The following is a 25,411-nucleotide window of genomic DNA, read 5'->3' on the forward strand; positions in this document are numbered from 1 at the left end:
CTAATATTAGGTGAAGTAACCGCGCTTCGCGCGGTTGGTAAAAATGATTAAATAATACGATAGTAAATTATTTAGTTTATTAGTATACTTTTTTTTGTATAAGTTTTTCATTCTTGAGGTAACTGGAGATTGCAAATGAGCTTGATTTTCATAACACTGACCCTAATTTTGAAATTATAGAGAGTAAAACTAAAACATAAGAAGTGTTATTTTCTTACACAAAAATCAGTAAGACTTTTCATCAATTTTGATACCATAGGTTTAAGAGTCTCTTCAACATATTTATTACATTACAAACGATTCAGTCCTTTGAAATAATTTGCATAAACCACTTCAAATTATTAGATTATTTTGGTTGATTCTCCGTACATAAGTATACAACCTAATTTAAAACCTTATATGACATAACCAGAGGGCCAATTGCTCATTATTTTTATATTTGATAATACTAAATGATGCATAAAAAATCTTCAAATTGATGCCTCGGTGCAAAATAAAGAGTTGTTCCTCTTTGCAATAATTATACAATTCTAACAAGCATCCGACATTAATCCAAGCTATGATATTGCATCATATTAATCTTCAACACTTCCAACTGACTTCTGTTCATGTTTAGTTCAGGTCAGATTAATTAAAGGCTCGCTCTCTTTCCATTCCAAGTGTTGTTCCATCGCCTCATCCTAAAATATCCACAAATAATGTTTTGCGGAAACCTGAAATATCCATGTATGTCAATGAGTTACAAAGTATCTTTGTATTTGAATCTGACATAATCTCGTCGTCAAATGTAAGGTTCAGACATCTAAAAATATTCATGTATGCCAATGAGTTACAAAGTACCTTTGCATTTGGATTCGACATGGCCTCGCAGTCAAATGTAAGGTGCGGACATCTAAGAAATAATATAACTCAATTCTTTCAAAATTCATGAAATTTAAATAAAAATATTCTTCCTGGATCTTAAATAAATCCTAAAATATGTAGATTTCTAACATATATCAGTAGAGGTCTAACTGTTATAGCCATAGGGAAAATAGAACTTATGTATTATATTTAGTTCATAGTGCTATACTATACAATGAGGCCATAAACAAATATAAACCACATATAGACTTGCAGACAACCGACAATATATCTGTTACTCTTTAAAGATAAAGAGTTCAAAGAAAGATGCTCATGCTCAGTAGAAATATCATTTAGTAGAGATATACCAGAGCTTTAAGATTGCAAATGAACTAGTACAAAAACCCGAGCACAATTGGTTATGACATTGATGTTCCTGAGATTAGCTCAGATGCACTTCCTAAATACACTTATTGAGTTTAAAATTTTTTCTCATTTTAGAACACGAGGGTATTGTAGTAATTACACAATATTATATGCATTTACCAAAATACTGTTATTATTCTATACTAAAATACACTTGCATTCCAGGAAAGTTCGCGAGTTAATTTCAGGAAAAAATTTTCTCACTGGTTATAATAGTTCCACTTTAATTTTTATTGACCGTTTAAAATAGCATGTGATGGCCTCATTATCCTTTATACCTCTAAGTCAGACTTGACTCAAGCCTGCAATGCAAACGTTCTTTTAGGAGTGAGATCAGTGCTATTATAATTTATTATCAATTTATAATTACTTATTTAGCAGTAGCATGATAATATATATATATATATATATAATACATTTTTTCTAACACATGAAGTAGGGCAACAAAGGTGGATTCAATGCTCATAACTCACATAATAAATAGGTTGTAAGCAAAAACAATAAATTCATAATTTAAAGAAAGAATTAGTTAATTATAATAATGAAAGAAACATGTAAATTGTAGACTACCAAACCAAAATATTATAATTTGTGTTCAAAATCTTTTGTAACTTTTAACATAAGGTGCTTTTTTTTGAATTTGCAATCAACACTTAGGCATATATAAAGTCAAAATCAATTCAGAATACATATTTTTTGCAACCAATGAATGATCCATAAAATGTCTCAAATTGCTCGAATTGTTTTCCTGCACCAGCCTAAAGTACCCGGACCTTGCATAAATATCTATTATATCTAGCAAAACAAAATATGTGATAGTAAGTAGAATACATATACCTTTCCAGAACCAACGGGGAGGGTGTTGTAGTTTAGTCCTCAAACAAATTGAAATTTATTAAGATGCCCCACCATCAAGATGCAAAGAATGTATAATATATGACAAACAGATTATCATGAGCATTTTTACGTACACTGCCCATGAGTTTGCTCGAGTTCTTCATTATAGGACAAAATAATTTGAAACAATAATCGAATAAGATGAATTTGGCAAGCCTTAATTGAAGAAACTAAATATGAACTTTGAGTTTGATAACATGTCTTAAAAGAGTATAAAAAATTATACATATTGCTGCATAGTAATATATTGTATCGAAAATTACTATTTTGAAGCTAAATATAGATGGTCACGGGGGATCCTATGCAGTCTATGTATATAAGCAAGGATCTAAAAATAGAGATTAACTTAGACAATCATTGGGATGAAAGAGCAAACAATCATGAGACCAATGTAAAGCACAACTAAGCAGACATTCTTGCTAATTTGTAATCAAAAGAGTTCTAAATACAAAAATTGAGGAGGAGATACATACTGAGAATTTCATGGGCAATGACCTTTTTTCTTGACATACAGTTGAAGATGATGATCATAGTCAAGCATAGCACAATTATGGCCCTTATTCTCACAATTTGGGAAGAAAAAGCCCAAAATCTCACTGATATTATAAAATGGCCTTTTATATCACTCACAAACGTGATATTTAGTTGCGTTTATAATATATACAGAACATTAGAGCTAACTCAGCGGTTAGGTGGTACATTTTGGAGCTCTGTGTCTTTTCTTCTCAAATTGTGATATAAGGGTCATTACCCATTCATGAGGCCATGTTGCTTAGCCGATACTGTTGTCAACCTTTTTTAGGATTATAATCCCCAACTATTATACACGAAAATAATCTCATTATTATTAACTGTAATCCCTTGAATTAAATTACTCTATCTTTCTTTGTTTAGAAATTTTAAGTCCAAGAACTACTACATAATCAGTCATATATCAGTCATATATGGACAATGGACATATATACGTTAATGTTAAAAATTTAAATTTATTAAAGATCAAGAATGAATACAATTAAAATTAATATTATGTATTTGTGGAGAATCAACATGAAATTATGATGAAAGTTGATATAATAAATATTAACCTAAAATTCGTGCCATGTACAGGTGTTTTAAATAATTGTTATTTTATTTTTGTTATTTTAATATTTTATTAAATACATTTGTTAAAAAATAAGTATGTCTAAATAAGTGTATTTTTTATAATATTAAATTTTAAAATATATAAGATCATAAACTGACCCATTAATAGGTTCATAAAATTCAATAGGCAACCCAGTCACATACATCTGGTTTTTGTTCCCAGAGTGTTTTAAAATTATAGTAATATAAGTGTCATGTTAAAATTTCTAATTTTTACTCACAAAACCCAAACCAAATAGTATGATATTTGTGTTATGATTATAATATAAATATCATAATTATTATACGATTTTAAAAATTTTATTATTTCATTAAAATATACTATTGAGTCATATAAGAAATAGAATTACTGAGTTCAAATTAATAAAAAAATTGCAATTGAAAAACGGGTAAATTAATATATATAATATTATAAGTCATATAAAAGTAAAAGAAGAATAAAAATTATACATTAAAGTTATAATGAAATTCAAAAAGGAGTTAAACCAAGAATCAATAGAAACCAAAGGAAAGGTTAAAGCAAAGGGTGAAACAAATAAAACCAAATTTAATATAATCATAAAATATTTAGAAGTATAAAAAAATAAAAATAAAACTAAATTTAATAAAATCATAAAACATGTATAAATAAAAGATAACTAAAATAAAACTAAAAATGGAGTCATATGACATGTAGAGGAATAAAGGTGTAAACAAAAGTTGTAGTAAAATTAAAAAGACATATGAAAGTTGAATTATAAGATATATAAGTAAATTGGTAAAAACAAAATTAATATAAGATATATAAGTAAATTGGTGAAACCAAAATTATATTTGTGTACCACTGATTTTTTTTATAGAATATGATGACTATTATTCTTAAAAAAATTCAATTCTGTCCGTTTACACAAAAATTATGGTGATTCGGAATTATAAATTTTATAAAAAAAATGAGTAGTTACACTGAATTAAATTTTATCTCCTTTTGTTGAGAACTATAATTTTATCCACTATTAAAAAAATAAAATATCAACAAATAAACATGAATTTAGTTAAAAGGAAACAAACATGAATTTTATAATCCTTACATTACGTTAATTAATCTCATTATAACTGCTATGAATGAGCTATCCTATACTTCATAGCATCAAACAAAATTAAAAAGTTAAGTCATCGAACCAACCCAGGGGCCTACGCATTCTGGTAGTTTTTTGAGAGAAGGGAAATCCATTGTAAATGACATGAGGTGCTTGTCGTTTGAACAAAGTGAGGATTGGGAATGGAGAATATATTACAGTCAAGGGAAAAGGCAGAGTGGCAATTGAAAGTATTTCAGATGCAAATGGCAATGATGTCTTCAAAGTAAAAATGAAAGAGAAAAGCTTTGTACTTGATCCTTCGGAGGAAGAGGAGATTAATGGGGAGCAACCCGAGGATTATGTTGTGAAATAAATAGAAGATCATGCATATTTACTTAAGAAAGCCTTATTTGGCCTCAAACAGACCTTTAGAACATGGAATGACAGAATTGAGGAGTATTTGGTACAGCCTGTGTAAAAAAGAAGCCTAAATGAAACATTGTGGTTAAGGAACGTGTTACTAGATTCGAATATGAAAGAAGAAGGATGCACAAAAGAATCAGCCGACAATCAAGAAGAAATTAATATCTCTCACAATCATATTCTTCATGCTGATATATTTAAGAAGGCTCAGATAAGAAGCAAGTTTGAGTTTCTTAGCGAGAAACTTGGAGTTTGCAGCAACCAAAGCAAGAATGTGTTGCTGGAATTTCAGATATTTATTTTATCTCTTAGTTATATAAATGTGTTAATAAATAAGTAATTTCATGTACCACCAAAATACTTTACTAGACCCGATGAATGTAAATATAAAGCATCATATCTACGATCAAGTAATTTCATGTACTCGCCTAGTCCATTGTAAATGACATGACGTGCTTGTCCTTTGAACAAATGGATGTGGTCTGTACGATGTTTACCTGAGTCAAAAACAACCAACAACTTCTCGTCCTTTGCTTTATTCATGGCAAGATTATGGACAAGATCGTGGACCCTGCAAATCAAAACTTGACTGTTCCATTGCAAATCAATAACCTGCATCAAATTACGATTAATTAGCTCATTCAAACAATCTTCAGCCAAATCCTCCATGATTACTCCGTCACCTTCCCCGGTTTCTTATATGAATTCCTCTGCAATCCATAGAAGCTTTAAGTCGTCTGGATCAATCACATGGTCTTCCGGGTACCTTGCAAGGTAGAGAAAACAGTCTCTCATTTGGGGAGACAAGTCATTATAACTCAAGCTCAGTATTTATGGAAGCCAGCAGCGTAGCAGCGTTCTAGTTGTAAAGGAATCTTCTTCAATTTGTCACAAGAAGTAGCTTGATACTGTTTGAGAGAAGGGAAAGCTCCGTCCCCAACTTCCAATTCTTCCAGATTGGTGAACAGCTTTAATCTTAAAATTTGAAGACTTGGAAACCCATTCTCACTGCATACCATTTTGTTTAAATATCTATTAAAAGTCAACCGAAGAGCGGTGAGATTCGACAAACTTCCTAGAGTGGGCATTGGATCTTCTCTAAACTTACTATATTCTAGACTTAAATCCGTCATTGAATCGGGCAGATGACGTAGTTCCGATGGATCTTTTAGAATACCCGTTAAGTCAACGCTCTTGAGACGATTGCAAGACGAGAGTGGTTTCAGTGTTGGAATCTCAACATATACAAAGCATAGGATGAATGTTTGGAGAATTGTTAAATTGGCTACGGACTCCAGCGTGTAACTGTATGCTTCTTCTTCTTCTCTATCACATATAGAGAGTGTATGGAGGTTGGTGAGATTAACAGTGTCAATCTTCATCCATTCTTTACACGATATACGACCAAGAGTCTGTAACTTTGTTTGGTGCTTACCTATATTCAAACTCCCTCTAATTTCAATGTTTAAATGTCTCAATTCATGAAGCTCACATATCTCCCTAGGAACTGTGTAGTATGTTCTCCACCCACCGTGCAAGGTTTGTAGCTTTTTAAGCTTGCCTATACTTGCTGGAATTTCTATAGGTACATCAGAATACTTCTCAAGACCCATTAAGCCCAAGTACTTTAAGTGAACTAAATCTCCTATTTCTTCTGGTATTGTCTTAGATTGCACACTATCCATATCTAGGACTTTAAGATTTTTGAATCTCGCACACGCCAACTTCATTTCTTTTAATTCATATTTACCACTTAAATAATTTACCACTGCCAATGATCGCACAAGTAAAGCATCAAATCTACGCTCAACTAGTTTCAAGTACTCACCTATTTCATCGTAAATGAGATGACGGGGTTGTCCTTCCAACAAATGAATGAGTTCTGGATGGTGTTTACCTGATTCCAAAACGACCAACAACTTGTGCTCCTTTGCTTTTTTTAAGGCAAGATCACGGACAAGATCATGGACCCGGCAACTCTCAACTTGTCCGCTCCATCGCAATTTATTAACCTGAAGCAAATTACGGTTAATCAGCTCATTCAAACAGTTTTCAGCCATGTCCTCCATGATTACTCCTTCACCTTCTTCGGCTTCGGATATGAATTCCTCTGCAATCCATAGACGCTTCAACTCGTCCAAATCAATCACATGGTCTTCCGGGTACCTTGCAAGGTAGAGAAAACAGTCTTTCATTTGGGGAGACAAGTCATTAAAACTCAAACTCAGTATTTCCCCAATCTGGGGAGACAAGTCATCATCCTTCAAGTGTCTCCATATATGCTCCTTCACCTTTGACCAATATTCATAGCTCATGTTGTGTGATAAGAGGCCGCTCAGTACCACGATTGCAAGTGGTAAACCACGACATTTACCAACCATCTCCCTTCCTAATTTCTTCAAATTTGGGGTTGTTGGTTCTGCTCTCTTACAGAACAATTCCCAGCTCTCATATTCTGTTAGAAAACGGAGTCGATGGACAAAACATTTGTCATCTGCCATCTCTGCAACTTTTTTGTTGCGGGTGGTTATGATGATTCTTCTACCATTTTTCTGGTCTGGAAACGCATCTTTTATCTGGATCCATGCCTTGATGTCCCATATATCATCAATCAACGCCAAATAGCAGCCTCGATCTTGAAGTAACTTTGTCAAATACTGCAGCAAATCATACTCATCCATGGTTGACAACTTTTGTTCGTGCTCAAGTCCCATAAAAGACTTTATTATTCTCTTTAGAACATCTTTTATGTTATAATCGTTCGAAACACAAACCTTAGCACGAGTTTTAAAATTTCTCAACTCGCTAGAGTTGTACAACTTTGTGGCAAGTGAAGTCTTGCCCGACCCCCCCATACCGTGAATTGAAATGACTTTGAGGGAGAGGTCCTCGCTATTAAGTTCAGCCTTCAAAGTCTTAAAATCATCCTCGAAACCAACCACTTCCACCTGGTTATTAATGGCGGTTATTCTCAACAATGTTCTCTCTTTCTGCTGCTTGTTTGGAGTGGCTAAGATATTGTCAATACGGTAGTCATTTCGCCTATTCTTGATCACTTCAATCCTTTTCTTGATTGAATCTATCTCCTTGCCGATATCGTAAAGTGTAGCTTCTGTTTTGATCAAGCAAAAACAGGCCCGAACACGATCCCAGATACCTTGTTTCGGAGCTGCATATTCTTGTTGGTGAGCACTGAAATCGCTCAGGATTTTTATCGCATCATTGGCGACATCTCTAACGTCCTCCACCCAGATGCGAATTTGCTCCTCTTCCTTCCTTGATTCTGCAGATCTTACGGAAGATTGGAGGTAGCGCAATTCATCTTTGAGCAACCTTAAATTGTCTTTCACTTCTAGTAGAATGTTAACTTCCTGTGCAATAAATGCAACAAGCTTTTCAATTGCAAGAGATACGATTGCATCAACCATTCTTCTTTATTAAGCTTTATGATCTGAAGGTAATCGAATTAACTACAACAAGAACAATACTAATTTATGATTTGTAAGGTCTATTGTGCACAGAATTACAAAACTAAAAGCTTTAATTCATTGGTTTGCCTATGAGATGCTTTCACATCCTGAGTGGTGTCTTTTTTGTGGATAATAATTAATAAAAGCATGTGTTTGGTGTCCCTGCAAAGAGGCTTTAGCAACCTGTCACTTCTCTTTAGCTAAAGATGCCCTCAACACTGAAAGAGTGTCGTGTTTTGTGTGGTAAAATAATATGAAACCTTTTTTTACTGCTGGGAAACTTACAACCATCCATTGCGGATCTCAGCTTAGTATGTGAAATTATGCAATTACGAGTAACCTCATTTTAAACTTTGCTAAAATTGCTTCTTAGGAAGAAGTCCGAGTAAAATAATATGAGCATGATTAGAAATGCAAAAAAATAAATAACTGAAGAGCAATGTCTAACATATTGTTGTTGAATTTAGGTACACCTGAAAGTGATCGTAATCGAATATTATGTCCATAAAAAGAAGAGAAATCTCAGAGGGACCATAAAAGATATAGAATGTAATTATAATTATTGAAGTCGCCGGAGACTTGTCACAAGTCTTTGTAGCAATATAAAACAGAGCACTGTCCTTTCAATTATTGCAGTTTCTACACCAGATGATAAAAGTCTTTGCAGCAATCTAGAAGAAGAGGGACCATGACAGCAGAGTAACTGGACTGATGATTCTCAAGTGCATAGTAAGTCTCCAGGGAAATCTACCCTATTGAGTTATTAGTCAAGCAGATGAAAGGGATGAAATTCAGGTACTTGACAGTAGCGTTTGTTGAAATTAAGGATCCAGAGCCCAACTTCTTCGGGGGCACCATTTACTTAAGTGATTATGTCACTAGTCACCGGTCCAAATTTAAAAAAATGTCATCTTCACTAGACTTTTCGAATTTGATATTTGAGTGCTAAAAGTTAGTATTTTAACCATTTAATCTTCATTTTAGATCATATAACATATTTATACTATAAATAAAACTAAATATAAATAGGGACACTTCACCTCTTTTAGTGAGGGCACATTATAAAATATACATATTTATACCTTAAAATTTAAATAAAAAATCGCTAATTTTTAGTTCCGTGAGGGCACGTGTCCGCCCCTACATGAATCTACCCTTGATTTTCAAGCTTGATAAATGAAATTTTTTTCCATTTCCGATACTGCATTTTCCTAGCTCTTGTCTTAAATTTTTAGCTAAAATAAATTACATAATACTGCATTTTTCTATAACCAAGAAAGATATATCTAACATATTAGAAATGTAAAAAATGAATAAACTTAAGGGCAATGTCTAACATATTATTAACTAGTTCTATTTAAGTTGTAAGGAGGACCTGTAATGTGCTATTAGTTTTGTTATGAAAAAAAAGAACATGTATTTAGCTTTATAAACATAAATGTATAATATCACAACTATAATCCATAACATTGGATGAACTTGGACGAATACTCAGAGTTGCCCTGGCTCATACTTTTCGTATTTTAACCGAGTCCTTTAACATTGAAAAAGAGTACTCCGAAAATTGACCAATTACTTAAATTTTTAGAAATGAAAAGGAATATAACCAATTTTCGAATTTTATTTTAAACCTACATATTTCTTGATTTTAGCAACTAAAAGTAAAGATATGACAGGGCGAAGGTGAATGATAATAGTCTAAATCACTTGCAAAGGTTGAAAGTTTTGTCTCAAAGAAGATTGTAAGTTTCTGCTACGAAACTTCCAATCATCCATTGCAGATCTCAGCTTAGTATGTGAAATAATGCAAATACAGGTAATTCTCGTTTGAACATTTGCTAATATTGCTCCCTATGAAGTCCGACTAAAAACCTTAGGAGCACTATTAGAAATGCAAAAAACTTTGAAACCGGAGAGCAATGTTTAACATATTGCTGTCAAATTTAGCTTGTACTTGAAAGTGATCGTAATCTAATACTAAGTGCATACAAGAAAATTCTGCAATTGATTGAGGATACCAGGAATGCAACTAATCCATATTTCGACGAATTACATTCTTTCATCTTGGAGCTCAAAGCCGTGCTGACAGTGCATAGCTCAGTTGGAGGAAATGAAGAGACAAAGCAAGTCAAGCACTTGTAATGTGGTCTGTGAATCTCTTGGTTTAGAGCTCAGTTTTGTCAAATGTTGTAAAATAAACAGCCTTGTGTAGTAGTGTCAAGAGCAGATATATAAAATAAACAAAATTAATCTCGATTATGGGCCTGGAAAGTTGTAAAAGACAACAAAAATGATTAATACATGTGCTTTATGAGACTAATTGTAATTAATCAAAGAAATATGCTAGATAGAATACTTATTAAATAACTACAACCGATGATGATTGTCTGGATCAAAGTCTGCTAACAAGACTAAATTAAGAACCTTGTGCCTCTCGCTAGAATTTTATGTTTTAAAGATAGTAATATTTAAAAAAAAAAAAAAAGAAGAGAAATCTCAGAGGTCATAAAAGATATAAATGTAATTATTATTATTGAAATAATGCTTTCAATGTTGTGCCTCTAAGATGCTTTAGGATCCCTATAAAACATGTTACGGGGTCCCTATAAAACAGAGCATGTCCTTTCAGGATGACCTAGTTTTGTTGCTCAGTACTCCCTCTTTCCCATAAAAGCATGTTACGGGGTCCCTATAAAACAGAGCACTGTCACTCCCTCTTTCCCATTAAATTTTATACATCATTTTTTAGTACGCTTTTTAATGTTTAAATTATAATCCTATAATATTTATTTTTATTTTTTTTGAATAAAAGTTTTATGTTTAAACTTTTATTCAAAAAAAAATTTGAAAAAAATATTATGAAACTTTATTTTATAAAATTTTCGAAATTCGGGCAAATAGTGCACATTTTGGGGGACGGAGGGAGTATATTGCCTTGCTAATCCTGTGATCCGAATCTATTTGTTGGACTTATAATTGAAATCCAAATGAGAAAGACAAGACCGATATATCTCAATCAATCGGGATGTTTTTAATCACATTATATTATGTTCTACATATAGCCTGAAAAATAAGACAATAATTAAAGAAAAAACAATATTTGGGGTTGTTGGCCCCAAATGTCCCCAGATATTTTTTTTAATGGCCCTAAACCCTAATTTAAAGTGATGTAACAAATTAAAGAAAAAAAAAATTATAGTTGAAAAACATCAACCGAGTTGCCGTTTTAAAAAAATTAGAAACAAGAAAAACTATTTTTCTTCATATGACACAAAATATTTGAATTGTCATAATAGTGAAGAGAAAGATTAAATAGTTATATCCAGATAGTTTTAAATTATAAAAATAATTTACATTTACCAGAACAGACAATTTCATAAAAAAGCAGAACAGATTTCTAGCTATATGAACCTTAAATGTTATAATATCACAAGTCACAACTCAATGAATTTGAAAACTAAAACAAAAACTTAAATGTATTAATATCACAAGTCACAACTCAATGAATTTGAAAACTAAAACAGAGACTAAATCAGAGGACTTGTGCAGTGCAATTCAATTTCTAAGGATGATAATTGTGAATTGTGATATGAAGCTCTTGTGGTTTACAGTTCAGTTTTGCAGCATGTTGTAAGAGAAATAATAAAGAGCCTAGTGAGGAAGACAAGAACATAAATTTTGAAATTTCCGACCATCAATAATGTGTAATTTGTGTTATCAGAACTCAAGATTCAACAAATATGAAAAGTACGTAGGTTTGTATCAGCAAATACTAAGGAGATTGCTCATTGACCAGTTTCACTCACGATCATAAGAATGACAAAGCGCAGCCAAGTAAAACCTATTTCCAAGTTGAATATCAGGTGAATCTGATCTCCCTTAATATAATACATAAATATAAATGTCTGGAGAAAATTGAAGTAAATCTTTCCAATACTAACAACTAAAAATAAAACATATTCACATAATTTTATAAATTGAAGTTATGGATACTTGAGGTCAAAGCGTTGTACCTGTAGAAATTGTTTGAGATAAGGGAAAACTCCGTCCCCAACTTCCAGATTGGTAAAAAGATGAAATCTTTAAATTTGAAGACATGGAAATGCATTTTGACTGCAAACTATTTTGTTTCCCCTGTACACACATCTTCTTTCGACTCAAGAGCTAGCAGTGAGATTCGGCAAACTTCCAAGCTGCATGGGATCTTCTGCAAAATAACTACAGACTAGACGTAAATGAGTGACTGAATCTGGCAGAAAACATAGTTCCGATGGATCTTTTAGTGAGATTGTTGGGATAACAGCAGGATAACCAAAGTACAGACTGAATGTTTGTAGACTTGTTAAGTTAGCTATGGACTCCAACGTGTAACCATCTCCTTTTTCTTCCCTTAATATAAACAGTGTACAAAGGTTTGTGAGATTAATTGTATCAATCTTGATCCATTCTTTATACTCTATAGTATAAAGTAACTTTGTTTGGTGGGTACCTCTATTCAAATCCCCTCTAATTAGGATGTTTAGACACCTCAACTCAAACTTGTCCGTTTCAATCGCAAACTTTCAACCTGAACCAAATTGCGATTATTAGCTCATTCAAATAATCTTCAGTCAAGTCCTCCATGACAAATCCTTCATCTTCCTCAACTTCTGATATAAATTTTTCTGCAATCCATTGAAGCTTATCTGAGTGAATCACATGGTCTTCCGGGTACCTTGCAAGGTAGAGAAAACAGTTTGGTCACCTTCTCAAGGAGATTATTCATTGCTATGGAGAAGGCATCTTGAAACTGTTCAATATCTGAACTTGAATCTCCATAACCAATCCAGGAAACAATTCATACACTATATACCTCCTCATGTCATCCCTGGCCTTCTTAGGTATCTTCATTAGCCACTCTACCACATTCACCTTCGACTTTCTCACCTCTTCTTGATCTATAAACATTGAATACTTTCCGTGATCCTCAGGCAAATGCCATGAATATTGACAGTAAGCTGTGAAGGGATCAAAAAACACAGGAATGCAGCCTGATATTAGAGAATCAAATACAGATTTTCTAGTTGGACTCTCACCAGGAGGTTGTAAACAGAATTCGAACACCAAGAATAGTTTGATGATGGATTCAGGTTTATCACAACCTCCTGAACTACAATTCTGAAACTTGCATGCTCCAGTACTTGCTAAAGTGCATTGGTTGATCAGCACTGATCTTATGCTGTCTGGAGAATCTGGTTTTGCACCTCCTGCAAAGCTAACGAGGTTGTTTCGGCATGATTGGATGATCTTGAATTGCCATGAGATGACATCTTCATCAGAGTGAGGATGGAAGTAGGTAGGATGTGGGATTCCAATGTCATTAACATGCCAAGGTTGCCTTTCAATCAGTAACTTTATTGGGTTTTCCATTTCTTCAAGATTCAAAAATGTACTTCCCCATGGAGAATCATCCCTTCTCCGAAAATCCCATGATACTTTACCCAAAACAAAGACATTATCTTTGCCTGAGTTTAAAGCCCATGGTTTCTGCAGTTTAAGCCATTCTACCAGTTCCAACGCCAAAGTCTCCTTAACATCAGGAGAGGCATTCTTGAAATGCCATCTCAAGATGTCTAAGCCACCATAGAATGGAACATAGAATAGCTTGGCTTCATTTTCATTATAAACTCTACAAGGATGCTTCATAACCCTGGAATGAAAAATTGGTTCCAGAGAATGCTGATGAGTGTTGTACCAGGCTTTTACAAGCTTCGGTATTGGTTCTCCCAGTGCCTCATTCCTGAAAAATTTACAGAAATCCAGCAAGGGAGACATATCACTACACTGAGCTACAAAATCCTTGTTAAACTTTGGTGGCAAATCATACACATAAACCCCTCTGCCATCACATGTTGTGAGGCTACTTGAATTCGATCTCCATGATCGATGTGATAATAATGCAGTCACACAACAACACAACACAACTAAAGACAGACAAATAACAAAAACTACACAAAATGCTCAAAGAAGCACACCAGAAATTTACGTGGTAAAACCCTCCGATGTGAAGGGAAACATCCACGGGACACTACGGTCCAGAAAATTTTCACTATGAGAAAAGAGTTACAATGTTAGTTCTGCAAAGTACTAAACGGATCCAATAAGGTATCCAAACAAGTACAAGCAGAGAACAAACACCAATACAAGATAAGACAAATACAAGCTTTTCTCAGTAGCACAAAACTAAACCAGGTGACCTTCTAGTTCAACCAAACTCTCCAGATACCAAAGGTCATTAAGCCTCCATCAAAGCTGACAGAATTTCAGCAAAACTGAAGCAAATAACCCAGCAAATTGAACCTATAAGAGAGAAGTAAAACAGAAACCTGAATAGCACAAGCCTTCTTGAGAACCTTGATGATACACTGACTTTAAGAGCTCTGAACTTAATCTCCACCTCAATGTCACTGTATTCCAGAACAGCAAGTTAAAATGAGGTCCTATATATTTTTTTCCTTCTCTGGACTCACCTCTTTGAGCAGCGTTCACGCGTCCCTTCAGATCCCTCTTCTTATGAGATACATAAAATTGGGCCTTTTTTTTTTATCCACATAGGAACAGACCCAACTTTAAACACTTTCATGGGCTATTCTCCACATAGGAAGGGAGCCCATAACCCAACAAATCTCCCCCTCACGACTATGTGGAGGTGATCGCCATTCCTGCGATCGAACAACACACTTCAAATTTAAACACTGGCAATGCCTTAGTCATCATGTTAGCGCCATTTTTATCGGTATGAACCTTCTGTATTTCCAAAAGTTTAGCATCCAACACATCCCGTATCCAATGATACTTAATGTCGATATGTTTAGATCTAGAGTGGAATGTCGAGTTCTTACTAAGATGGATTGCGCTCTGATTATCACAAAATAATACGTATTTATCTTGTACAAAACCAAGCTCTCGAAGAAACTTTTTCATCCACAAAAGTTCTTTGCTCGCTTCAGTCATTGCAATAAATTCTGCTTCTGTTGTAGACAATGCAATGCATTTTTGAAGTCTAGATTGCCATGATAGTGCTCCCCCTGAGAAGGTTATTAAATAACCTGATGTAGACTTTCTTGAATCAATATCTCCCCCAAAATCAGAATCTGAGTAACCTCTTCAAGTCAACTCAGTACCTCCGAGAGTAAGTTTCAAATCAGATTTTCCTTTTAAATACCTCAAAATCCACTTAACAGCATTCAGTGTTCTTTACCTGGGTTTGAAAGATACCGACTTACTACCCCGACTGCATGAGCTAAGTCAGGCCTCGTGCACACCATTGCGTACATTAGACTTCCTACAGCTGAAGAGTAAGGTACTCGTTGCATTTCTTTCTTCTCAACTTCATTTGTTGGGCATTGTTTGGAGCTCAATTTAAAATGGGGAGCAAGTGGTGTGCACACAGCCTTAGCATGCTGCATATTGAACCTTTCAAGTATCTTCTCGATGTATTTTTTCTGTGATAGCCATAACTTTTTTAATTTTCTGTTTCGAGTAATTTTGATACCCAAAATCTCTTTAGCCGGCCCTAAGTCTTTCATAGAAAAAGACTTGCTCAATTCTTGCTTCAAACTATTAATCCTTGAAATATCATTTCCAATAATCAGCATGTCATCCACGTAAAGCAACAAGATGACAAAGTCACCATCATCAAATTTCTGCATAAACACACAGTGGTCTGAACTAGTCTTCTTATAGCCAAGTTTTCGAATTATGGATTCGAATTTCTTGTACCACTGACGCGGAGCCTGTTTTAAACCGTACAAGCTCTTCTTCAATCTCCAAACATAATCTTCCTTGCCAATAACTTCAAAACCTTCAGGCTGCCTCATAAAAATTTCTTCTTCTAATTCACCGTGCAAGAACGCGGTTTTAACATCCATTTGTTCTACTTCTAAATCATATGAAGCAGCCAAACTTAAAACAACTCGAATGGAAGCCATTTTCACAACTGGTGAAAATATATCTGCAAAATCTACACCCTTCTTCTGGTTAAACCCCTTTACGACTAGCCTAGCCTTATATCGTGGAAATTCAGAATGTTCGTCATGTTTAATTTTGTAAATCCAACGATTCGTCATGTAATGATTGCATCTCCTCTTGCATTGCTTCAAGCCATTGCTTTTTATCTTTACTCTCAATAGCTTCGTGATATGACTCGGGTTCTCCTCCATCAGTAAGAAGCACATATTCATGTGAAGTATATTTAGTAGATGATTTATGCTCTCTACTAGACCTTCTAGGTGGAGGTGGAGGAGGTGGTGCATCTGATGGAACCTCTTGATGTTCGTCACTAGCATCATTTGTTGAAATATCTGAGTCACCCATGTATTGTTCACCATGAGTACTCATATGTTCACTTGTTTCTTCATGCCCATTAGCATTATCATCAGTTTCGTGGTGAACTAGTTCAGGAACACTTTCAACTCTCACAGGATCCAAATTTACCAACTCATCAATTCCTGTTGACTCAAACTTCTCGGTCTTCTCAATATCAATACCAATTTGATCTTCTAAAAAGGTCACATCCCGACTCCTGACAATCTTCTTTTAAATAGGATCGTACAATCTATAACCAAGATCATTTTCACCATATCCCAGAAAAATACATTGACGAGTCTTTGCATCTAATTTTGATCTTTAATCTTTGGGGACATGCACAAATGACTTGCAACCAAACACACGTAGGTGATCATATGAAATATCTTTAGCATACCACACTCTATTTGGAACATCACCTTCCAGCGCAACTGCAGGACTCAAATTAATCACATGGGCTGCAGTAAGTAATGCTTCACCCCAAAAGGATTTGGGCAATTTTGCTTCTGAAAGCATACATCTGATTCTTTCAATTAGTGTTCGTTTCATCCTCTCTGCTAGCCCATTTAATTGAGGAGTTTTTGGAGGAGTTTTCTGATGTCTAATGCCATGTTGCACACAATACTTGTCAAACTGCCCACAATACTCACCACCGTTATCGGTTCGAATGCATTTGAGTTTCTCTCCGGTCTCTCTTTCAACAGCAGTTTGAAACTCTTTAAACTTGTCAAAAACCTCATCTTTTGACTTTAAAACATACACCCAAACTTTTCGGGAATGGTCATCAATAAATGTGACAAAGTAAAGCGCACCGCTATGGGACTTTACCTTCAGAGGGCCACAAACATCTGAATGTACTAATTCAAGAATTTTTGATCTTCTAAAAGAAGCTTTTTTCTTAAAAGAAACTCTAGTTTGTTTTCCTGCCATACAATGTGAGCACTTTTCAAGTTTTCCATCTTGCATGCCAGAAAGTACTCCTTTTTTCGCTAAACAATTCAGCCCTTTTTCACTTATGTGACCGAGTCTTTTATGCCATACTTCAAATGTATTACTTTCACTAACTGTATTCACACTTTCACTCCAAATCGATGCATGCATGAAATACAAGTTAGAATACTTTTTACCTCGAGCCACAATAAGATTTCCCTTGGTGAGTTTCCATTGTCCCATGCCAAAATTATTCTGAAAGCTTTCATCATCAAGCCTGCCAGCTGAGATCAAATTCAAGCGAACTCCTGGAGCATGTCTAACATCCTTGAGAACCAAATTAGTTCCTGTACTAGTCTTTAAACAAACATCACCGAAGCCGATAACCTTCGACAAACCGTCATTACCCATTTTAAGAACTCCAAAATCACCTGGTGTGTAAGAAGTGAAGAACTCCTTTTGAGATGTAACATGTTGTGAAGCTCCGCTATCTATAACCCAACTTGTCTCATCAGAGGACAGATTTACCATATTTCCATCAAGAACAATGATAAGATCATCAGAAGAGGCAACCGATACATGATCATCATGATCCTTTTTATCTTGCTTCAAGTTTCCTTTATTTTCTCTTTTCCATTTGTCACAATACTTTTTAATATGACCAGTCTTTCCGCAATAATGACACTGAAGGTGCTTGTACTTGCCTCTGGACTTGTTTCGACTTTTATCTCGACCCCTCTGCCATTTCGTCTTACTTCTCCCCCTATTTTCAGTAACCAACACATCTGATTGTGAAGAAGATCCTGAGTCTTCCTTCTCATCTCCTCATTCAGTACTCCACTTTTAGCCAACTCCATTGTAAGAACTCCACTTGGGGCAGAATTCGTAAGTGAGACCCGAAACGTCTCCCATGAATCTGGTAAAGTGTTTAGAAGCCAAAGTCCCTGAACCTCATCTTCAAACTTTATGCTCATGCCCGACAACTGATCCATTATTCCTTGAAACTCATTTAGGTGATCGGAAATTGAAGAACCATCTCTATATCTCAAATTTATCAATTGCTTCAAGAGATATAATTTGTTATTTCCGGTTTTCGAAGCATACAAAGTTTCCAATTTTTCCCATAAAACCTTTGCATTTGTTTCATTCACAATATGGTTGTAAACGTTATCTTCTACCCATTTCCTGATAAATCCACACACTTGTTCATGTTCAAACTTCCAAACTTCATCAGATTTTGAACTTGGCTTTTCTGAGGCAAATATAGGAAAATGAAGACTTTTTACATACAACAAGTCCTTCATTTTACCCTTCCACTTGTTATAATTTGTACCATTTAAACAAGTCATTCTGCTCGTGTTAACCTCCATCAGAACCTGGCTCTGATACCACTTTGATAATAATGCAGTCACACAACAACACAACACAACTAAAGACAGACAAATAACAAAAACTACACAAAATGCTCAAAGAAGCACACCAGAAATTTACGTGGTAAAACCCTCCGATGTGAAGGGAAACATCCACGGGACACTACGGTCCAGAAAATTTTCACTATGAGAAAAGAGTTACAATGTTAGTTCTGCAAAGTACTAAACGGATCCAATAAGGTATCCAAACAAGTACAAGCAGAGAACAAACACCAATACAAGATAAGACAAATACAAGCTTTTCTCAGTAGCACAAAACTAAACCAGGTGACCTTCTAGTTCAACCAAACTCTCCACATACCAAAGGTCATTAAGCCTCCATCAAAGCAGACAGAATTTCAGCAAAGCTGACAGAATTTCAGCAAAGCTGACAGAATTTCAGCAAAACTGAAGCAAATAACCAAGCAAATTGAACCTATAAGAGAGAAGTAAAACAGAAACCTGAATAGCAGAAGCCTTCTTGAGAACCTTGATGATACACTGACTTTAAGAGCTCTAAACTTAATCTCCACCTCAATGTCACTGTATTCCAGAACAGCAAGTTAAAATGAGGTCCTATATATTTTTTTTCCTTCTCTGGACTCACCTCTTTGAGCAGCGTTCAGGCGTCCCTTCAGATCCCTCTTCTTATGAGATACATAAAATTGGGCCTTTTTTTTATCCACATAGGAACAGACCCAACTTTAAACACTTTCATGGGCTATTCTCCACATAGGAAGGGAGCCCATAACCCAACACGATGCACCTGAAGATGCTCTTCCACCACCTTCACTGCAGATTTAAACTCTGAAAGCATATTGTTATTGTTATCAACAATGTTGCTAACAATAAGGTTTTTGTTGTTCTCTTGAACATTATAACCAGGAATATCTTGTGTGACAAGAGCCTTATCGTTCTTGATGTCAACAATAGGACTACTCTCTCGTATATATGCTCACTTTGAGTTTGTGATCGTCAATATTGTTCTCTTGAACAACATAACTAGCAATTTCTTACGTAACAAAGAGTTGTGTTGTTCTTGATATCAACACTAGGAACACTTTCTCGTATGCTAACTTCAAGTTTATGATCATCAACAGAACTAGCATTAATAAGTGGAAGAGGGACATCAAAAGACCAGAGATAATGGTGGTGGTAGAAGACCAGAGGAAGACAAGAACCAAAAGAAGAATAGCTAATGCTACTCCCCGATTCTTTACATACTTTTTCACAGTACTTGGCACACATTAATGCTATTATAAAATATAGTTCTATAATTTATTTTTAAAATTTTCTTTTTCTATATAAAAGTTTAAAAATTAAATTTTTATATAAAAGAAAAAATATTTAAAATTATTTAGGGAACCATACTTTATGTGAGTCTTAAAATGCGTGTCGATCTTCCGTCCCCCAATATAAAAAATCCAGTGGGACGGAGGGAGTATAATTTTTTTTCATGTAAAAATTGCATTAAAATAAATATTTTTATTGATTTAAAATTTTAGTTATTAATATTAACATCTCAATTTCAATTTTATAACTAGAAGGGATGCATGTTAAAGTTGATATTGAAAGTTAAGGGTTGCAAACTGTGTTTTGCAAAATAGGTATAATATTTTGATTTTAAATGAAAGGTGAGGGTTACAAAGTGCAATTAACTCAATTTTTTATTATAAAGTTAGAAAAATATTGAATTTGATCAAATCAAGTTCGCTTTTGAATGTTTATTTTGGTGAAATTTGATTTGGTTCAAATGGATCATGTTGTTGATTGATGGGAAGTCATAATTTTTTCTCAAATTTTTATTTTTATTTGCCTTCAGTGTCTATTATATTGTTGTTGAATTTAGCTTGTACCTGAAAGTGATCAAAATCGAATACTAAGTCCATACAAAAAACTTCTGCAATGGATTGAGGATACTAGGAATGCAACTAATCCATATTTCGATGAATTACATTCATTCATCTTGGAGCTCAGAACTGTGCTGACAGTGAACAGCTACGTAGGAGTAAACGAAGTGACTAAGCACTATGCAAGTTGTAGGGATAAAACACTTGAAATGTGGTCTGTGAATCTCTTGGTTTAGAGCTCAGTTTTGTCAAATGTTGAAAGGGAATAAAAATAAACAGCCTAGTGTAGACTACATTAGGCTGTTTAGTAGTGTACAAGAACATTGCAGTTGTTTAACAGAAATAATTTTACAAATTAAAAATATAAATATGAAATTTTGAAGAAACATTAAAAATTGCAAAGAATTTAAAAAGTGAAGTCACGGAACTCAGGAGCGTACTCGTTCTGCTAGTTGTACAGGAACCTTGTTCAGTTTTGGACAACTAACTGTGTGAAATTGTTCGAGAGAAGGGAAAGCTCCGTCCTCAACTTTCAATTCTTCCAGATTGGAAAAATAATCTAATCTTAAAATTTGAAGAGTTGGAAACCCATTCTCACTGCATACCATTTTCTTTCCTCCGTACACATCATCCAAGTGAAGAGCGGTGAGGTTCGACAAACTACCCAGAGCGGGCATTGGATCCTCTGTGAACTCACTATAGCGTAGACGTAAACCCGCCACTGAATCGGGCAGATGACGTAGTTCCGATGGATCTTTTAGAGTACCGTATAAGGTCACGCTCTTGAGACGAATGTTTGGAGACTTGTTAAATTAGTAATGGACTCCAGCGTGTAACTGTATCCTTCTTCTTCACCATCTTCATCATATATACTGAGTGTATGGAGTTTCGTGAAATTAACAGTATCAATATTCATCCATTGTTTATACTTTATATTAAAGCCTATGTACCTCAACTCATGGAGCTCACATATCTCTGTAGGAACTGTGTAGAGACATCCAATGAACCGAGCAAAGTTTGTAGCTTTTTCAGCTTCACCAGCTTAATTTTTGATGATGTAGAGGGTAGCCGAACGGATCCTCAAGTGCCTACATAGGGTTCTTCTCATGCGCAACAGGCAGTTGATAGGAATGGTGTTGGTGATGTGTAGTACAGGCGATTGACTAGGCGTATGGAGGCCATGCACGACATTTACAGTCATTTTGCTGCAGATTTGACACACGCTCTCAGTACTATTTCCCGAGACACTGGTGTCGAGGTTGATTGGCAACCTGATCCTCCACCCGAGGAGGGTGATCTTCCAGACAACTAGGTATGCCTGAAATCCTTATTATTACCTTCAATGAGGTCATTGAAAATTTTAAGTTTGAGGGTGATAATATAAGGATTAGTAGTGTATGTGTCCATATAGATTCATTTAGATTCATATTACATGTTTAGTTGTAGTTCATTCATATTTTTGCATAATTATTTATTTAAGACATATTTGTTTACATTTTTGTTTGTATTATTATGTGAGTCAATGTAGTTGCATTTGCATGCATATAAAAGGATCCCTTAGGTTGAGCTATTTCGGATTGATAAGTTGATATTGATTTGAATATGGTGATGACGAATAGAGGGTTGATTAAGTCTAATAAATTGATTTGCATGTCTAGAAATAAAAAAATTATCACAAAGTCTTATAGGATTGGTTTAGAGCTAGATCATGATCATACTTGTTTGTAGTTGATATTTAATCACTTGGTTATATTTAGAATTTGTGATATTTTCATAATGACAAAAAGAACACTAAATTTTTAAACTGGAGAAAAACTTGGATTTTATTGCTAGTTGTTTTAAGGCTAGGCGTCAAATGGCTAGTAGCCGACTCATATTTTTATGATTAGTCTAGGGTTGAATGAGATGGAGCGAAATGCACTCATTCAGAAATTATTGAGAAAAAAAGAAAAAAGAGAAAAAAAGAAAAAAGAAAAGAAAAAAAAGGTATGTGTGTATGCATAATTGATCAAGAGTGAGCTCTTTAATACTCGAGTTATTAAGTTCTAGGGGACTTTATGCCTAGTGACCTAAGGCTTTGATAGTTTGGGATCCGCTAACCTAACACTCGCTATATGAGTATTATTGTATAAGTCTTTTGGGATCTCATTCATTGTACGGTCAAGTAAGCATCTTTGTTATGTGTTCAATAATAGCATGAATCCTTGTATAATTCTAGTAGAAAGGAGGTGTTGTGAGTCATTATGCGTTTAACATCTATTCTAGTTATTTTTCAGCAAAGTTTGTAGAGATTTTTGAATCTGGAGCACACCAGCTTAATTTCTTTTAATTCAACTTCACCTTCAAAATACTTTAGTAGTGCCAGTGAGCGCAAATTTGAAGCATCATATCTACGCTCAAGTAATTTCATGTACTCACCTATTCCATTGTAAATGACATGACGCGCTTGCCCTTCCAACAAATGGATGGGATCTGTATGGTGTTTACCCGAGTCAATAAGATGGTAAACATTATTACCGTAAGAATCTATAAGATGGTAAACATTTAATGCACGAAAAGAAACATTTTTATCAACAGTTGAGTTAAATTCGAACTACTTCATCTTTTATCTTTGAGTTAAATGCATACGGTGTACCTCAAGTTTTCACTTTGTGCACCTCTATTTTAGTATCTAGCATTTGGTGTACCTTAACTTACAAGATTCTAGCAAGCTGTGTACTTCCATTAGGTTTTGTTTAACACGGTCAGTGGACAGCTGGAAGGGAGGGTAAAGTAGGGGCTATGCTGTCTTTTTCCTGAACCTGACCATACGAAACTAGCGTCCATTTATAGAAACAATACGATGACTAAATGTCCTGAACCTGCTTTGACAGAAACAACATGATGAGTAAATTAGAAAAAAAACAACAGGATGAATAAACATGCTTCGAAATCAGTTACTGATTACTAGTATCTAAAGTTATTATAAATTATGTGGTCATGGGAATTTGTCAACAATGTACTGTTTGATCCACATTCACTATCTTTCACTGAAATTGCTGGTTCATCTAGTTCTGGCCAGGGGTGGTAATTCTGATGGAGTTGAGCAAATGAGTGAAGACGATCTTTCCATCCGTACAGCTCTTGGAAAATTCTTCCCCTCCATTGGGTACTCTCCGCTTGCTTGGTTGGCATTAAAATGTTTCTCCAGGACGCTGTTTTGGTGCACTATGTGATCGGAATTTAGCCTTTGAAGACTTTGTATTGGCCATGTAATTTGGGAGAAACTGGTACTCATAACACTGTCATTCTCTGCTTTACACAAGATTTGAACCTTTGATTGGTGAGGTTTATCCATAGATGGAATATTTTGAGGACTTCTGTGTGGAGTATTGTGGAAAAAATCATTGAAATGCCCCTTGTTTAGTTTCGAGCTCATGTTGGTAATAGCTGATGGTGCTGGTGACGTATTGATAATTTTGTTTCGAGTATCATTGGTGATGATAAATGCAGTATCTATTCTTTGTCTGTTTATTGTTGAAATAGCTTATTATGCTCTTTGCATTTTCTCTTGTAACATCAATATCCACTTCACAATCTTGACGCGGTCATCCTGTACTCAGATAAACATCAAGCAAATAATTGATATAACAAATAGAAAACTTGTAAATCAACATTTTTCAAGTATGTTAATTGTTCATGTCAATTCTGATATAGGTGATCGACCAAAAATGCTGAAGCTTAATAATCGCATACGTGAACTTGTTATCTGTACATTTTGTCTAAATTGATTACCTTCGGGTTATATGGATTTGGTTGGTTAATCATTTTAATTATTCTAGCACGAGCTCAATTGTTAGCGATCAACAAGGCCTGCAAGCACCGAAATGTTGCAGTAGCTTGTTTCCTCACTAGATGACCCCTCACCTATGATTGCAACTTCACCAGTCCTTTCAATGCAATCAACGCTTTTCTTGCCTGTTTAAGTGAGAAAAGTGCCGGTCAAAATTCATATATAAGGATTTTATTGGACTCGTTTAGATGATTTTAAGGGATTTTATATGTTGGTTGCTACAAATTCTTATGCGCAAGTAAATAAGTATATTTGTAAATCAATTGACATAACTTTAGTAAGACTTAATTCTACTATGCGTGTATACTTATATACTTTGTAACTGAGTAATTTCCGGCATATACCAAAAACGACCTAAAACACATATTGAATTTTGGTAGCAGCGATATCTTCAACTGAAGTGGCTACCCGGGACTGTATGTGTAAGTTCGTCTCGTTACAGCTTCATTCGCCATGTGTGCTGCAGCGGCAAAAGTATCTTCAACTGTAATGGGTGTCCGAGAAGAAGAATAAATTAGTATTTAAGTGAAGTGGTTGGCAATGGTGAAACTACAAGACTACACCTGTGCTTTGACGGTGTTAAACACAATCTAACGGAAGTACACAATTTGCTAGAATCTTGTAAATAAAGGTACACAAAATGCTAGATACTAAAACAAAGGTACACAAAGTGCATGAAGTGGAAACTTGAGGTACACACTATGCATTTAACTCTATATCTTTCATTACACCATATATACATTTTCGGACGGTAATTTATACTAAATACATTGTTTAAATTTGT

The 25,411-nt window shown here is 34.7% G+C and overlaps 2 protein-coding genes and 1 pseudogene across 2 annotated transcripts in view; all 3 read right to left on the minus strand.

Moving 5' to 3' along the window:
* Positions 1-25,411, minus strand: part of LOC141671285 (glutathione S-transferase T1-like) — a 58,979-nt gene that overhangs the window by 28,130 nt on the left and 5,438 nt on the right. The gene's annotated exons all lie outside the window — the stretch shown is intronic.
* On the minus strand, positions 403-8,444 carry LOC141670783 (putative disease resistance RPP13-like protein 3). The gene is made up of 2 exons (XM_074476781.1): positions 5,288-8,444; positions 403-713 (listed from the first exon to the last, which is right to left on the minus strand). Exon 1 carries the CDS (start codon positions 8,216-8,218, stop codon positions 5,615-5,617), a length of 2,604 nt encoding a protein of 867 aa, XP_074332882.1. The 5' UTR covers positions 8,219-8,444; the 3' UTR covers positions 403-713; positions 5,288-5,614.
* Positions 12,942-16,230, minus strand: LOC141671528 (putative xyloglucan galactosyltransferase GT20; annotated as a pseudogene).

Source organism: Apium graveolens, chromosome 7 (genome assembly GCF_009905375.1).
Source record: "Apium graveolens cultivar Ventura chromosome 7, ASM990537v1, whole genome shotgun sequence".
NCBI lineage: Eukaryota > Viridiplantae > Streptophyta > Magnoliopsida > Apiales > Apiaceae > Apium > Apium graveolens.

What these genes read in the sequence shown, in the direction of transcription:
- LOC141670783 (XM_074476781.1), bottom strand. Translation starts at nt 8,218, where the DNA reads ATGGTTGATGCAATCGTATCTCTTGCAATTGAAAAGCTTGTTGCATTT.